At 42.0% G+C, this 17,976-nt stretch overlaps 5 protein-coding genes across 6 annotated transcripts in view; 4 read left to right on the top strand and 1 right to left on the bottom strand.

The window, feature by feature from the left end:
* The window catches only part of LOC114362177 (WD repeat-containing protein 7-like), a gene marked incomplete at its 3' end in the record, with an annotated part of 111,354 nt that overhangs the window by 40,497 nt on the left and 52,881 nt on the right, over positions 1–17,976 (bottom strand). The gene's annotated exons all lie outside the window — the stretch shown is intronic.
* LOC114362182 (larval/pupal cuticle protein H1C-like) lies at positions 500–1,535 on the top strand. Its single transcript, XM_028317475.1, has 2 exons — positions 500–597; positions 769–1,535. The coding sequence occupies exons 1-2, from the start codon at positions 586–588 to the stop codon at positions 1,393–1,395; spliced, it is 639 nt and encodes a 212-aa protein (XP_028173276.1). The 5' UTR covers positions 500–585; the 3' UTR covers positions 1,396–1,535.
* LOC114362180 (larval/pupal cuticle protein H1C-like) lies at positions 3,749–8,508 on the top strand. Of its 2 annotated transcripts, none has more exons than XM_028317472.1 (3): positions 3,749–3,830; positions 4,001–4,459; positions 8,244–8,508. In XM_028317472.1, the coding sequence occupies exons 1-3, from the start codon at positions 3,819–3,821 to the stop codon at positions 8,451–8,453; spliced, it is 681 nt and encodes a 226-aa protein (XP_028173273.1). In that variant the 5' UTR covers positions 3,749–3,818; the 3' UTR covers positions 8,454–8,508. The 2 variants fall into 2 exon arrangements, with proteins under 2 accessions (XP_028173273.1, XP_028173274.1); XM_028317473.1 differs by lacking the exon at positions 8,244–8,508 and adding an exon at positions 4,460–4,793 and having other exon boundaries at positions 4,001–4,417.
* LOC114362184 (larval/pupal cuticle protein H1C-like) lies at positions 7,517–8,331 on the top strand. Its single transcript, XM_028317477.1, has 2 exons — positions 7,517–7,634; positions 7,806–8,331. Exons 1-2 carry the CDS (start codon positions 7,623–7,625, stop codon positions 8,124–8,126), a joined length of 333 nt encoding a protein of 110 aa, XP_028173278.1. The 5' UTR covers positions 7,517–7,622; the 3' UTR covers positions 8,127–8,331.
* On the top strand, positions 12,646–13,705 carry LOC114362179 (larval/pupal cuticle protein H1C-like). Its single transcript, XM_028317470.1, has 2 exons — positions 12,646–12,715; positions 12,888–13,705. Exons 1-2 carry the CDS (start codon positions 12,704–12,706, stop codon positions 13,584–13,586), a joined length of 711 nt encoding a protein of 236 aa, XP_028173271.1. The 5' UTR covers positions 12,646–12,703; the 3' UTR covers positions 13,587–13,705.

Here is a 17,976-nt window from a genome sequence, read left to right as displayed (position 1 = left end):
TTTATCCCGGTTTTTGAAACAGGGACGCGCGCGATAAAGTTTTTCTGTGACAGACAAAATTCCACGCGGGCGAAGCCGCGGGCGGAAAGCTAGTATGTACATATTTAAAAAAAATGAACATAACATTAATTTACGCCCTATTCACTGACTCAAATGAAGTTCAAAACCTAACATAGCTACAAAGAACCGTATTACAGGAACTGCAATCCCCCTGGTCACAACGCAACTATCCGAGAAAGATGGATGGGACGAGTCATGTACCTACAACGACGTCACGTACAATTTCCGGATGAACTACGACCAGTTTTCCACAGACCACAACGTAAAAGCCACGACATATTTTCACACGACATCTCGCCAATAAACTCCTTACGTCCCAAATTTTAAGTTAGAAGGAACACAAATCCTTTTAATCAAGGGGTAAGAGAGGTGGTATTAAATTAGCGAACTTCCTGCACCCTTCCCGCCCTTGACAGACACGACTTTCTTTTTTTCACGTGTTCCGTTCCGCCCGCGTATAAATACCGTCGACGACGAAACGAGAGCAATCAGTAGCTTTCGAGCAGTCTACCACAGAAGTGCACGATGAGATTCCTGGTCAGTTGCGAGTACAGAACGCGGTCATTTAAAAAATATGTGATTTGTGAATTTAGTGTTGTGCCAGGATTTAAAAATTAAAAAATATTTTGTGACGCAAGGATTAGATTTCCACAGTTTCCCAAACTGTTGTGCCGGTGACGTGTTAGTGATTTGAGGCTTTGATTTCAGATTATCGCCGCCGCCGTCCTCGCCTGCGCCGCAGCCGCGCCCTCCGGCGCCCTGCTGGCCGGGCCCTACGCCCATGGCTACGCCGCCCCCCTGGCCCTGGCCCACGCCGCCCCCTTGGCTCTGGCGCACGCGCCAGTAGCCGTAGCCCACGCTGCCCCCGCCTTGCCCACCATCTCTCCCGGAGACATCCACGCTGCCGCCATCGATGCCCACGTTGACGCCTCAGACCACGCCCGCGCCGCCGTCGACGCCGCCCGCGAGATCCAAGGCCAGGCCATCAACGCCGCCGAAGACCACTCGTGGCAGGCGCTCGACGCCGTCAAGACCCAGCAGGCCGCGCTCGACGGCGCCGCCGCCGGCGTGTCCCCCATCCTGGCCAAGCAGATCGCCGGACACGCCGCCTACGCCGCGCCCGTGGTCGCCCACGCCGCTCCCGTGGTCGCTCACGGCTACGCCGCCCACGCCGCGCCCGTGCTCGCCCACGCGCCCGCTGTAGCCTACGGCGCCAGCCATTCCGTCGTGTCCCAGTCTCTGTCCCAGTCCCACCCCGCCCCCGTCGTCCACGCTCCCGTGGCGTACGCGCACGGCGTCCATGGACTCGCCCACGGATACTCCCATGCTTGGTAATTCGACAACTGTGATAGTCATTTAGGTACCAAAAATAATAGTCAATTTTCGGTTGTACATAAATAAATTAAAAAAACAGACGCCATAGACGAGGATGAGCGAATAAATGAAATAGTAATTTCACTAAATGTTTTCATTTCCTGAACTGATACACAAACATATGAAGATTTCCCCATTCCAGACTGGTCACTGGCATAAGTTCCATGACATATGAATACTATCCTATTCACACTAAAGTTAATGATTGGTTCGAATTGGTCTTGCAAAGATAAGCGTAAGGTCAGAAATACTAACAAAACTACGAGTATATTTAGAAGGCAGGCAGTTATGTGACATTAAACTTGATTAAACTCGACTCATAGATATATCCAAAAAACTGCATTGTGAACAAGTACGACAAGTCTTGTCGCGTACTCGTAATTATTACCTATGAATTACACATGAAGCTGTTTAATTTTGTCTACTATGGGATTCTAAATTATTTGAATTTTTATAAATGGGCTACTTAACAAAAAGTTTGGGAACTTCTGGGTGATGCTCTGGACTACTCTACTTGGACTGACAATAATATTATTGTAGGGTTGTAGTACTGTTATGTTCATCGTCATGTCGTGATGACACCTGATGACGACATCAGTAATGACGTCGTACAGTGGTTAAGCCTACGACACCACGGCGTGCCCACTACCTAAGTTCGAGGATGCTATAATAGGTTTAAATTCTCGTACTCTAAAATCACAAATTATCAAAATGTTACTAACAGTCAAGGTATTTTACAAGATCACACATTTTTCACCTCACCAGCATTTTAAGAATACTATTATGGCAAGTACCCAGAAGAACCGGAAATAAATTAAATCACCACTGCCTGCCGTTTAATGTAAGTAAATAAACTGCAAGTTGTGGTCGCATATTAAGCAGAACGCATTAATTGATTTATCTACATTAAAGTAGTATTGTCAAATAATATATCCTTGGTGATAGAGCCCACATAAAAGTCACTGTTTCTATTAAATAGAGTTCAGTTCACGTCGAGCACTGAAAAATTAAATAGTTTGTCTGTAAATAAGAAAAAAATATCACGATAGTATTCAGGGTAAGATATAGAGATATGGATAAAGGGTTTCCCCCAAGACGAACTTGACCTTCACTGGTTGGGTTTTTATTGGCGATCAAGCTGTAGATCCTGGCTACACAGGAGTTGCAGCTGCAGCGGTGGGAACGAGAGGTGAGAATAGTCCCGTATATGGATAAAAGGTTTTTGTTTATAATTAAAAATAAATTCACATTTTTACTTCTTACGTCATTTGATGCCTAAAACGTAAAAAAGAAGCTCTATCTAAGGATTTAGTATATTCCTGAAGGAATGTATGAATATTCAGCGAACTCGTTCCAAAATCGTATACGTCATTATGGCGTCCCTCAGGCACCAGTTTGGAAAACTTGTGCTGGATCGGAAAAATATCGCACATAATATTGGTTGGAAGTTTGAGACAATCCTTCACTTCCGGTCAAAATTTTAAGGTTATATTTACGCCATGTCACAACATTATACCTATAATTGTAGAGACAGAGATAAACATCATGTCTTATAACATGTTCTAAAATACCCGGAAGCACTTGACAGACATTTTATGTATTTGAATACCAAGAAGTACTCTAAAATCATACCTAGGTATACGAAACAACCTTGATATTTTGTTATTTATTAGGACACCTAACGAGACAAACACCCATACAAGGCAATGAATAATTATAACTAAAAAAAGTTATCAAACTAATATATGCACCAAAAAATTGCACAACGATAAATAGAAAGTATGTATAGAAAGAATGTACGAAAGTAACCCTAAGATCCACAAGGTTGCATGATTTAATACAGTAGTTTCGTGCTCCAGACTAATTAAAAAACTAATACAAGACGAAGATAAAATTATGTACTGAAAATAAAACGAACGAAACATATTGACTTATACTTCTTCACTGACTCAAATGAAGTTCAAAACCTAACATAGCTACGAACAACCGTATTACAGGAACTGCTATCCCCTGGTCACAACGCAACTATCCGAGAAAGATGGATGGGACGAGTCATGTACCTACAACGACGTCACGTATAATTTCCGGATGAACTACGACCAGTTTTCCACAGACCGCAACGTAAAAGCCACGACATATTTTCACACGACGTCACGCCCAAAAACTCCTTACGTCCCAAATTTTAAGTTAGAAGGAACACAAATCATTTGAATCAAGGGGTAAGAGAGGTGGTATTAAATTAGCGAACTTCCTGCACCCTTCCCGCCCTTGATAGAGACGACTTTCTTTTTTTCACGTGTTCCGTTCCGCCCGCGTATAAATACCGTCGACGACGAAACGAGAGCAATCAGTAGCTTTCGAGCAGTCTACCACAGAAGTGCACGATGAGATTCCTGGTCAGTTGCGAGTACAGAACGCGATTATTTAAAAATATGTGATTTGTGAATTTAGTGCTGTGCCAGGATTTAAAAATTAAAAAATATTTTGTGACGCAAGGATCAGATTTCCACAGTTTCCCAAACTGTTGTGCCGGTGACGTGTTAGTGATTTGGGACTTTGATTTCAGATTGTCGCCGCCGCCGTCCTCGCCTGCGCCGCAGCCGCGCCCTCCGGCGCCCTGCTGGCCGGGCCCTACGCCCATGGCTACGCCGCCCCCCTGGCAGTGGCCCACGCCGCCCCCTTGGCTCTGGCGCACGCTCCAGTAGCCGTGGCCCACGCTGCCCCCGCCCTGCCCACCATCTCTCCCGGAGACATCCACGCTGCCGCCATCGATGCCCACGTTGACGCCTCAGACCACGCCCGCGCCGCCGTCGACGCCGCCCGCGAGATCCAAGGCCAGGCCATCAACGCCGCCGAAGACCACTCGTGGCAGGCGCTCGACGCCGTCAAGACCCAGCAGGCCGCGCTCGACGGCGCCGCCGCCGGCGTGTCCCCCATCCTGGCCAAGCAGATCGCCGGACACGCCGCCTACGCCGCGCCCGTGGTCGCCCACGCCGCTCCCGTGGTCGCCCACGCCGCTCCCGTGGTCGCCCACGCCGCTCCCGTGGTCGCTCACGGCTACGCCGCCCACGCCGCGCCCGTGCTCGCCCACGCGCCCGCTGTAGCCTACGGCGCCAGCCATTCCGTCGTGTCCCAGTCTCTGTCCCAGTCCCACCCCGCCCCCATCGTCCACGCTCCCGTGGCGTACGCGCACGGCGTCCATGGGCTCGCCCACGGATACTCCCATGCTTGGTAATTCGACAACTGTGATAGTCATTTAGGTACCAAAAATAATAGTCAATTTTCGGTTGTACATAAATAAATTAAAAAAAACAGACGCCATAGACGAGGATGAGCGAATAAATGAAATAGTAATTTCACTAAATGTTTTCATTTAATGAACTGATACACAAACATATGAAGTTTTCCCCATTCCAGACTGGTCACTGGCATTAAGTTCCATGACATATGAATACTATCCTATTCACACTAAGGTTAATGATTGGTTCGAATTGGTCTTGCAAAGATAAGCGTAAGGTCAGAAATACTAACAAAACTACGAGTATATTTAGAAGGCAGGCAGTTATGTGACATTAAACTTGATTAAACTCGACTCATAGATATATCCAAAAAACTGCATTGTGAACAAGTACGACAAGTCTTATCACGTACTCGTAATTATTACCTATGAATTACACATGAAGCTGTTTAATTTTGTCTACTATGGGATTCTAAATTATTTTAATTTTTATAAATGGGCTACTTTACAAAAAGTTTGAGAACTTCTGGCTGATGCTCTGGACTACTCTACTTGGACTGACAACATTATTATTGTAGGGTTGTAGTACTGTTATGTTTATCGTTATGTCGTGATGATACCTGATGTCGACATCAGAAATGACGTCATCAGAAATGACATCATACAGTGGTTAAATAAACCTACGACACCACGGCGTGCCCACTACCTAAGTTCGGGGATGCTATAATAGGTTTAAATTCTCGTACTCTAGAATCACAAATTATCAAAATGTTAACTAACTGTCAAGGTATTTTACAAGATCACACATTTTTCACCTCGCCAGCATTTCTGGACTATTATGGCAAGTATCGAGAAGAACCGGAAATAAATCACCACTGCCTGCCGTTTAATGTAAGTAAATAAACTGCAAGTTGTGGTCGCATATTAAGCAGAACGCATTAATTGATTTATCTAGATTAAAGTAGTATCACAGAATAATAATAAGTACTACGTACAGAAGTTTTACTTCGCGAAGGTATTTAAAAAAATGTATGCTCAATGTCATTAACAATATGGTGTAATTTAGCCTGTCTCAAGAGTCAAGCACAATTTTGTTGACAAATGTCAGTGATCGGCACTGCGCCGAAGCTATAGGGCTGACTTCGGTAAAATGATGTGACGTGACTACGTGAGGTGCCAAACTACGGAAAATGGCGGAGGAAATACATGATTTAGCATGAATTATCATGAATATTAACACTTATTTACCTCTCAGTATCTTGAGGCAACTTAAAAAAGTACATTCTGTGTTTTTATTATTATTTAGGCAGTTAAATACTGCAGTGTTTAGTACACCATTTTCTTTATTTTCTTCCATCATACACAAGAATACGCGTGCGTGAGTCAATGTTTGCTCGTATGTGAGGCCTTGTCGAATAGTATCCTGTAGGTGGGCCATCGTGCGTGTTTTGTTTTCGATGTAAACTCGCGGAGATGAACAGGCCTGGTAGTATTGTCAAATAATATATCCTTGGTGATAGAGCCCACATAAAAGTCACTGTTTCTATTAAATAGAGTTCAGTTCACATCGAGCACTGAAAAATTAAAGTTTTCCTGTAAATAACAAAAAAATTACAATAGTATTCAGGGATATGAATGAAGGGTTTCCCCCGGGACAAACTAGACCTTCACTGGTTGGGTTTTTATTGGCGGTCAAGCTGTAGATCCTGGCTACACAGGAGTTGCAGCGGTGGGAACGAGAGGTGGGAATAGACCCGTATATGGATAAAAGGTGTTTGTTTATAATTAAAAATAAATTCACATTTTTACTTCTTACGTAATTTGATGCCTAAAACGTAAAAAAGAAGCTCTATCTAAGGATTTATTATATTCCTGAAGGAATGTATGAATATTCAGCGAACTCGTTCCCGAATCGTATACTTCATCATGGCGTCAGGCACACGTTTGGAAAACTTGTGCTGGCGTGGATCGGAAGGATATCGCACATAATTATTAGTCGGAAGTTTGAGACAACAATCCTTCACTTCCGGTCAAAATTTTAAGGTTATATTTACGCCATGTCACAACATTAGCCCTATAATTGTAGAGACAGAGATAAACGTCATGTCTTATAACATGTTCTAAAATACCCGGAAGCACTTGACAGACATTTTATGTATTTGAATACCAAGAAGTACTCTAAAATCATACCTATACGAAACAACTTGCCGAAACAACCTTGATATTTTGTTATTTATTAGGACACCTAACAAGACAAACACCCATACAAGGCAATGAATAATTATAACTAAAAAAAAGTTATCAAACTAATATCATATGCACCAAAAAATAGCACAACGATAAATAGAAAGTATGTATAGAAAGAATGTACGAAAGTAACCCTAAGATCCACAAGGTTGCGTGATTAAATACAGTAGTTTCGTTCTCCAGACTAATTAAAAAAATTATACAAGACGAAGATAAAATTATGTACTGAAAATAAAACGAACGAAACATATTGATTTATACTTCTTCACTGACTCAAATGAAGTTCAAAACCTAACATAGCTACGAACAACCGTATTACAGGAACTGCTATCCCCCTGGTCACAACGCAACTATCCGAGAAAGATGGATGGGACGAGTCATGTACCTACAACGACGTCACGTACAATTTCCGGATGAACTACGACCAGTTTTCCACAGACCGCAACGTAAAAGCCACGACATATTTTCACACGACGTCACGCCCAAAAACTCCTTACGTCCCTAAGTTAGAAGGAACACAAATCATTTGAATTAAGGGGTAAGAGAGGTGGTATTAAATTAGCGAACTTCCTGCACCCTTCCCGCCCTTGACAGTGACGACTTTCTTTTTTTCACGTGTTCCGTTCCGCCCGCGTATAAATACCGTCGACGACGAAACGAGAGCAATCAGTAGCTTTCGAGCAGTCTACCACAGAAGTGCACGATGAGATTCCTGGTCAGTTGCGAGTACAGAACGCGGTCATTTAAAAAATATGTGCTTTGTGAATTTAGTGCTGTGGCAAGATTTAAAAATTAAAAAATATTTTGTGACGCAAGGATAAGATTTCCACAGTTTCTCAAACTGTTGTGCCGGTGACGTGTTAGTGATTTGGGGCTTTGATTTCAGATTGTCGCCGCCGCCGTCCTCGCCTGCGCCGCAGCCGCGCCCTCCGGCGCCCTGCTGGCCGGGCCCTACGCCCATGGCTACGCCGCCCCCCTGGCAGTGGCCCACGCCGCCCCCCTGGCCCTGGCGCACGCTCCAGTAGCCGTGGCCCACGCTGCGCCCGCCTTGCCCACCATCTCCCCCGGAGACATCCACGCCGCTGCCATCGATGCCCACGTTGACGCCTCAGACCACGCCCGCGCCGCCGTCGACGCCGCCCGCGAAGCCCACGACCAGCACGCCGAGCTCCACGGCCAGGCCGTCAACGCCGCCGAAGACCACTAGTGGCAGGCGCTCGACGCTGTCAAGACCCAGGAGGCTCAGCTCGACGGCGCCGCCGCCGGAGCCGCCCCCATCTTGGCCAAGCAGATCGCCGGACACGCCGCCTACGCCGCGCCCGTGGTCGCCCACGCCGCTCCCGTGGTCGCTCACGGCTACGCCGCCCACGCCGCGCCCGTGCTCGCCCACGCGCCCGCTGTAGCCTACGGCGCCAGCCATTCCGTCGTGTCCCAGTCTCTGTCCCAGTCCCACCCCGCCCCCGTCGTCCACGCTCCCGTGGCGTACGCGCACGGCGTCCATGGACTCGCCCACGGATACTCCCATGCTTGGTAAACGTTGTTAGCAATTTAGATAGCAAAAAATACTATGTTTGGACTGTAAATAATATTAAAAAACAACAGTAGACAAGAGGACGTGTAAATAAATGAAAGAGTTAAATTATTCATTGTTTTCATATTCCCATCACCCCATTTTCTCTCTTATTTACGCAGAATGGGTATGGTTAAGTACAGTAGAATCTCGATTATCCGGACTTCGATTATCCGGATATCCGATTATCCGGACTAGAGGTGGGCGCCGATATAAAATTGGCCGGCGGCGGCGCGCCGACTTTTTGACCTCGGCGGCGGCGGCGTCGGCGGCGTGACCTTGTTTGACCTTTGTTCATTCGGTTTTTTTTTTAAATTTGCATTTTTAGTATCTGTTGTCAAGACTAATCAGGTGATTTGCAGTTGGTTGGGGTTTGAGCCACTAGAGCAGTGGTTTACCTTAGTAAATTAGCTCTCTTGATGATAGATACTTTGATATTTGGATAGCGAAAAACAAGATGTAAAACATATCGCCCCCCAAAAGATACTGCAATTCCTAATGGATGCAGGACTCGGAGGCGGACTGTCAGGAAAATAGCGGCGATCACAATAGATCGGTCCAGTCGCAGTGATACTAGGACTTTATTGAACTAGAATAGCCTCTCAACTCAATAAAAAAGCGTTCGAAACACAAATTAGTACAGTATAGGAGAGGAATAAATTGCAAATAGTTTGTACAGTATCAGTATCGGCGCGCCGACAGCTGGTCGTCGGCGGCGGCGGCGTGAAAAAATTCGCGGCGGCGGCGGCGCGCCGGCGTGGCGCCCACCTCTAATCCGGACTCATTCTTCACAGTTTCTAATTACCGATTTATGGTCTGGACCCATAAAAACGGAAGGCGCTGCCACCGTAACACGGTATGGAGTTCGTCTTAGTTCATTCTGAAAAGAATAATGTATTCATCTAATGGTCTAAAATTTAGATTTTTAGACTCTAAATGATGTATTGAAAACCCTTTCTATTGTAAAAAGTTAATTATTGTTTGATTTTACTTTGAAATCGATTATCCGGATTTTCGATTATCCGGAACACCCCTGGTTTTAATTGATCCGGAAAATCGGGATTCTACTGTATATGGTTTCAAATGTATGCCCAAACAACTGCTCACAGTAAGATTTAATGAATGCTGCTGACAACGCCACTCTTGTAGCGGAGTTTTGGGCTGACACTGTATAGGTTTGTTGTCGACACGACAGGAAGAAGAAGTATATGATTTTGCGAATTCTTTGGTCAACCAAACGCAAGTCCTGCCGAGAAAGGCCTGTGTCTAGGCATGCAAACAAATACAAGGATATTGTGCAACTGTATATAGGCTGTGTGTACACTTGGACGCAAGATAATGTTACATTTGGAAGACAATCAGTCATGTATTAATCGATTCGATTAAAAATTAAACAAATAAAGAAATTATGACAGCAGACTAAATGGCTCAATGATGATGATGAATCAGTCATACGACGGTAACAGATTGTTGCGACGCTTCTTTTCAGCATTTGCCAAATATTGGTTTCCAAGTTTGGTGTAGTGGTTCGGAAACGGACTACTATGCCGGGAGGTCCCGGGTTCGATTCCCGGCCGGGCAGAAATTGAAATGATGAATTTTAATTTCTGTGACGGGTCTGGGTGTTACTGTGTATAATATGTATGTATTTACAAAAAAAAGTATTTAAGAATGTTTATAATCGTTGTCTACTACACATAGTACAAGCTTTGCTTAGTTTGGGACTAGAAGCGTAGTGTAAATAAAATGCCCATGGTATTTATTATTATTATTTAAAAACAAGCGCTGATAGAGAAAAAAAATATGAGACGTCTTTAGAGCAAAACCGTATGATTTTTAAGTCTTTTATTTCCCTCTTTTTTCTTTATTTGACTATTTTAAGTACTATTTAATTTTTATAGTCTATCTATACCATTGGTTCCCAAACTTATTTGACACGCGCCCCCTTTCGATCATACAAAAAATTCCGCGCGCCCCCTCCTCCAGTCAAGATTATTTATTGGTCGTATCGAGCAGTCTGGAATGCATTCTCTCAGCGGTCGCAGGTTTCTTACAGAAGACAATGCCGGAAATTGGCGTCTTTTTTTTTTCGCGCGGCCATCGACCAAACTTTGTTTTTTGATTACAAAATAGTGTAATAAACCAAACTTACTATGACATGTATACCTCTAAACTCAGTCTGAACTGAGTTACAAGCATTAGAAGTTTGATGATTTTCATACTAGATTTGTTTTTTGCGCGCAAAGTTTTGTAAGAAATTGCAACAAAATAGTGAGATTGTATGTGTAAACAAACAATACCATCCATTAAAGGCTCCAGACATCAATATGAAGCAGAATCAGCGCAATAAAAAAATAGCGCAATATTTTGTTGCAATTTCTTACAAAACTTGCGCACAAAAAGCAAATCTAGTATGAAAATCATCAAACTTCTAATGCTCGTAACTCAGTTCAGACTGAGTTTAGAGGTATACATGCCATATTAAGTTTGGTTTATTACACTATTTTGTAATCAAAAAACAAAGTTTGGTCGATGGCCGCGCGAAAAAAAAAAGACGCCACTTTCCATACTAAATCTGGCATTGCCATTTCTTACAGATTTTGGGAACCAATGATCTATACTATTATAATGAAGAAAATGTATACATTAACTTTGACGCGTCATTTACTTAGCCGACTGTACCACAAGGCGAGCGGCGCATGCGTCATACCCCAGCGGATGCCGAGTATTCGTCTATGATCTAGATTTGTTGCTTTGAATTGTGGGCATTGTGGGCATTCTTGATTAAAACAATGAATTTATTTAGGTCTTTTATAACACAAGTATTTTCTTTATTTATAAGGTAATCATCGGAGAAACATCCTACTATCCTACTAATATTATAAATGCGAAAGTTTGGATGTCTGGATGTTTGTTACTCTTTCACGCAAAAAACTACTGAACGGATTTTGATGAAACTTTACAGTATTATTGTTTATAACCCAGAATAACATATTATTATAGGCTATAATTTATGACGATCTGTGAAAAACTAAATTTCACGCGGGTGAAGCCGCGGGCAAAAGCTAGTGACGTCATAATTTGCAAAAAATATCCAAATCCCGCTGTCAATTCGTGTCAAAGGTTCGGCCACCCATCATTTTTCCGCCATAACGCAAGCTGCTTTTCCCACACGAACAAAGAGCATAGCGTGCGATGGTGTAATCAATTAGTAGTGTCGTATTTCATTATGGTAATTTGTCTCATTTAATGATAAAAGAAAAACTTTTTTGTGGTATGCCATTGCCTATTTTTAGACGAAGACAGTACCTAATAAAGAAAAAAAAATCATGCTTATTTTGCCACGAAATGACATAACAGGGCTTGTTCCAACGGAGATGTCCCGTTTTTTGCAGGAACCCATTTAGTAGTACACGTGTTTTAATATTAACGTTCACACGAACATTTTTTTTATGCATAACAAGGCAGGTATCCCGTTTACAGTGTCCCGCAATAAACTGATCCGTTTGAATTTAAATACACACAATGTGTGTTCACATGACAGTTTTGCGGGACGACACATGAGAAAACAAATTGAATTGTAATCAAATAGAAATGGCAGATCTTAAAAAATACGTTGTCTTTAATAGGTTTGTCAGTTTTATTGCAATTACCTAAAATATTTTTATTTCTTTTATAATGTAGTTAATGTCTACGATAAATAACGTAACAACGAAAATTAATTAATTAATTGCAAGCTTCAAACACTTATGTAAAAGCATAAGTTAGAAAAAAAAGGAATTTGAATGTTAAACGTAAAACTGTATGCCAACATTACATTAAATTAATTCACACACCTACTTCTAAAACTACACATACACAATACTCTAATCAAAGTAATCGTACGTAATTTTTAAACATACAACAGTAAGTTACGTTTTAGTTATCAATGTTATTCAATTAAAAAATAATTAACAACCAAAAAGTTTGTCACCACTACATTGATTTAGAAATAATAAACCAATCATGGCCGCCCTGTCAAATTCGAAATTCGAACGCGTGCGTACTATCTGTCAAAAATTGGCGGGCTTCCTGCACCCTTCCTGCCCTTGAGAGAGACCACTTACTTTTTTTAGTGTGTTCCGTTTCGCACCACACGCGGCTAGTATAAATACCGTCGACGACGAAATGAGAGCAATCAGTAGCCTTCGAGCAGTCTACCACAGAAGTGCACGATGAGATTTCTGGTCAGTTGCGAGTACAGAACGCGCTCATTTAAAAAATATGTGATTTGTGAATTTAGTGTTGTGCCAGGATTTAAAAAATTTAAAAATATTTTGTGACGCAAGGATCCGATTTCCACAGTTTCTCAAACTGTTGTGCCGGTGACGTGTTAGTGATTTGGGACTTTGATTTCAGATTGTCGCCGCCGCCGTCCTCGCCTGCGCCGCAGCCGCGCCCTCCGGCGCCCTGCTGGCCGGGCCCTACGCCCATGGCTACGCCGCCCCCCTGGCAGTGGGCCACGCCGCCCCCCTGGCCCTGGCCCACGCCGCCCCCTTGGCTCTGGCGCACGCTCCAGTAGCCGTGGCCCACGCTGCGCCCGCCTTGCCCACCATTTCCCCCGGAGACATCCACGCCGCCGCCATCGATGCCCACGTTGACGCCTCAGACCACGCCCGCGCCGCCGTCGACGCCGCCCGCGAAGCCCACGACCAGCACGCCGAGCTCCACGGCCAGGCCGTCAACGCCGCCGAAGACCACTCATGGCAGGCGCTCGACGCTGTCAAGACCCAGGAGGCCCAGCTCGACGGCGCCGCCGCCGGAGCTGCCCCCATCTTGGCTAAGCAGATCGCTGGACACGCCGCCTACGCCGCGCCCGTCCTCGCTCATGCCGCTCCCGTGGTTGCCCACGGCTACGCCGCCCACGCCGCGCCCGTGGTCGCGCACGGCTACGCCGCGCCCGCTGTAGCTTACGGCGCCAGCAAGACCGTCGTGTCCCAATCCCTGTCCCAGTCCCACCCCGCCCCCGTCGTCCACGCTCCCCTCGTGGCCCACGCTCCCGTAGCGTACGCCCACGGCGTTCATGGCCTTGCCCACGGATACTCCCACGGATGGTAAACTGTGATAGCAATTTAGATACCAAAAATAATACTCATTTTGGATTGTACATAAATTAATTAAAAAAACAAATATGCAATAGACGCGAGGATGTGTGAATAAATGAAATAGTAATTTAATTGATTATTTTAATTTCCTGAACACCCTGATGCATTTGACACTAATTGATAGTCACGACCAGTTTTTTGTTTTGAAATGTCACTGACCAAAATTAGATTGCTTGATCTAATGCATATTCAAAAATGGACCATACTCAACTAAAATTAGGTCTAGTTAATTCAATGTAGAGTCAATGTCAATTTTCGATTTGGCACGCTTCAAAAAGCGGAAGTTTAATATCGTTCACAACCTTGATCGTGAATTCCTCAGCTTGACCGGCAATCGGAAAAAATGGACCGAGGAATTAGAGAGGTATAAAACCTTCATGTGTATTAAAAATAAAAATAAGCAATGTCTGTACGGAAGTAACTCGGGCATTGCATATTTTGTTTTTGAAACACAAAGGAGTAGATTTATAATGACTAATAAATATCATACGCATAAATAATTACATCCTGCTTATTCATGTTCAAAACTAGTTTTCGATTAATCTCTAAGTGGTCACACTAGACGTATAGTACGTAGGTACCACAAAAACAATTTAATAATGAAGTGGTGAACATTTTGAAACATAAATTACTTTAAATGGACTACGACTTCATGATAGAAATATCCTTGAGAATATAACGACGAAATATGACTAGCTTTTGGCGCAATAATGGATAATATTTTACAAATATTAATGTGTTTACGAGTGGAGTTGATCAGGGCTCGATTTTGGGACCTATTTCTTATAGGTGTACCGCAAGGTCCAATTTTGAGCCCATACTCGAATTTTCTTTGAAAACTAAGATATCATTCACGTTTACTTAAATAATCATTAGAGCAGTATCCTGATATTTACTAAAACGATCACCGATGTTAAATAATAACAATGACCGAGTTCTAAAAGGTCTGACGCTAGGGCAAATATAAACGTTACTAGCACGGACGCCTTTCTCTTTTAATGTACATAACTACGTATTTAGATTACCGAGTGTTTAGACAAAGGAATTCGGTATTATTTCTTTTGTTCTCAACAATTAGGAATATAATGAGGTTGCATGTACGTTTTAAGTTATATTTAAAGCAGTAGATGTAAAATATTATACGTAGTACATAGAGATTTGTAGAATTAAGAAAATATCCAAAACAGAACTACAGGTTTTTTGTTTTCAATAAGTAATTACAGGCAATAGAAAAGTCAATGTTTTTTTTTTTCATTTCACAACGAGGAAGCTGCATCTCACCTAATGGAAAGTGATGATTTTGTTGAATTAAGATGAAAGTTTAAAGGATAACGAAAATTTAAAAGGCTAGAATGTTTTTTAAAGAAGTTTAATTACTAATCCTATCATTGAATATCTACGTCATACACATATTTAGTACTAAGCCTTGGACTAATCAAGGGACAAATGTATCAACATGTTGCGAAACATGTATATAGTGTCACACACTTGTGCTCTCTCTCACGTAAACAGGTCACAACATGGACATTGCATTGGACATGGAAGTTGGATTTAGTAACGTTGCAACATCAAGACGAAGAAATGTTGTGCAACAGGGGCAATTTAGTCCCCAAATCTATCCTAGATGTAAATTAGGGGAAAGTCTGGTATATTGGACTTCTAAATTGTAAACCACCTTCATAATTTGTATCATATTTTTTAAATGGCTGGCAACACAGTGAAACGCAAAAACAATATGGCTGATTTTCAATGTAATTAGTTATGTGTATGTCGCTGTCACAAGTTCCCTGAGTGTATGTCGCCGTCACAATTTAGCAGCCGGTTCAATATACCAAGGGTTGTCATTCGTCCGGGTTTCCCTGGATTTGTCCTAGTTTAAAGGGCATCCAGGGTGCGTCCGGGCTTAAAATTTTCATTTTTAAGCCAAGGCCGATGCATAATCCGGGATTTACACGCGTCTTGGTCTAGTTGCCAAATTTTAGAGATAGCAACCCTAAATATCCGACTTTCCCCTATTTACGTTGTGAGTCAAATGGACAATTCACCCCGAAATCTATCAGAGACTTTAACTACAGACTAAGGAAAACAAGTATCTACCAAGTATACAATTTGCTAGCTAATTACCAGGTATATCGAATGGCTGTTCTTGACCTCAATTCAAGTACCAGGATGAATTTATATTTATTGTTGATCATATTTCGTCCAATTACGAATCCTATCCCATTTCATTTAGGTATTTCTTCTATTAATTATCTATGGTAATTAGACGACCATAAATCAAGAAATTTTAAGTAAACTTTTGGTGCTTACAATTTGGTGGTTCAGAAGTGGATACACATGTCATCCACATTAAAATACAATGTGTGAATTTTATGATCCAGAAGTTTTATGACACAGTTTTGAGCGATCATGTATGTCTTTATTATGTAAAATGATTCATAAAAAATACATAATAATTACCAATAATATTAATTAAAAACAGGATTATCACGCCATCTGCAGCTAAAGCGCGAAACCAACTTATAACTTACACAGAACTTAATGATAAATGTAAATGGGCAAGTAAGTGCGCGCGAGCAACTTAGTTCAATCCAAAGCCACGAGGTTTCTCTAGTAGTAAATAATAATCGGTATGATTCATTAGAGTTAAGGACAACCCAAGGCAGATTATCTTGACGCCTTAGAACGAGGCCAACCCCCAATGAAATGGGAAAAGACACAGAAGATGAAGAAACAATAGTAATATTAGCTATGATAACTGCATTAATAAAAATACATAATCTGTTGCAGAAAAGGTGGAGTAAAAGGATTCTCGAATTAAGACTTCATCTCAGCAAACAGTAAACATATAATTGGACATCCAAGTCCAAGAAGATAGCTGGATGAAAAAAAAATTGGGGAACGTACTCTTCAATAAAAAAAACACGATCTTCTAATTTCTAACAATTTTGAGCGTTTTAATAAAGAATTGAACCACCATTGGCTGAAATGATGATGATAATGAATTACACACAACAATATCCTCAGTGGTCTAATTTCCAACAAAAAAAGGTTCAAATCTGGATTCCCATTTATGCGTCGTTTCTTTCGAAAACCTCTTCGCATTGACCCCATTGAAGGCTATAATTAACTTTGTAACTTTTGTAAGTACTGACAGCTGTTAATTATCAAAAAGATAAAACCTTTTTTAATAGCATCAACCAGTTGCTTTGAGGAAGTCATCAGAGGGTACAATCAGTTCGCAGGCATTTCAAAATGTCACACGTTGCGGTAAATAATTTGATTTCCATTAAACTTTTTTGCGGATTTTTATTGAATTAACACCACTTCAAATATTTTTGACAGAATACGCTTCTGCCTATAAGTAATTAAGACGCCAAAACTGATATGCTTCATTTATTATTCTCCGACATCCAAAAAAGAAGGATAATTGAAAGGTAAATGGATGGTTTGGCAAGCAGCACTAGCTTTCAAACTACTTAAGATTTATGAATTAAAGTGAAATCAAAGTCAATTTTGAGCATAAATTCCTAACTATGCCACACAACAAAATTATATTACAACAAACAACGTTAAGTACACAAACCTTACGAAACTAACGACTGGTCATTTGTAACAATGCCGTATTACATTCAATGACAGCGACAAGACAGCTGGGCGGGATCGAGATCCATTAAAAACTAACAAATAATAAAAAAAATGGGCAGCCACAGTGTAATGTGTCTTGAACAGTATATTGCATTATCATATTAAGCGTATTTAGTCTTATTGCAGAAGCACAACCCTTTTTAATAATAGAGGATTTAATTTATACGCCATTTACGACATCCTGAGAAGTGTGCCTAGCAGCCTAACGTCTTATTTCACCCCAAAATAAATATAAGAAGGCCACAATATGATTTTTTTTTTAATAAATGAGATAAAATTGACAGAGAGAGAGACCTACCTAGGTTTGTATAATTGTACGGTGTGACTGGACACCACAACTGGCAGCTAGAATATGCAAAATCTAAAAAAGCTAGAATCTGTGTACTTAATATCTCGTTACTTTAGTTACTGCAACGTTTCTACACTGTGCCCTCACGCACCGGCGCTTGCGCATCCACGGAGGTCAAGTTCAAACGAAAGTAACATTTAACTGGTTCGACTCTCGCGTTCTTTGTTTAACTTCCCAGCGGCGGTTCTCAACATTCTGGGTCAATGTTGGAAGAAAAAAATATTTTTTTTTCCACTTTTCTTTTTTCTAAAATCCTAAAAACATAAAATATTGTCAAGCCAGTTATTAATTTTATTGAATTAAGTGGCTTACAACATCAAAAATGTTTTTTTTGCTTGACCAAAAA

The sequence above is a fragment of the Ostrinia furnacalis genome, unplaced genomic scaffold, assembly GCF_004193835.3.
Source record: "Ostrinia furnacalis isolate ACB-3 unplaced genomic scaffold, ASM419383v2 OfSCF6247, whole genome shotgun sequence".
NCBI classification, from domain to species: Eukaryota; Metazoa; Arthropoda; class Insecta; order Lepidoptera; family Crambidae; genus Ostrinia; species Ostrinia furnacalis.
Note: the sequence above shows the minus strand (reverse complement) of the source record. Positions and strands in the feature narration are given on the sequence as shown.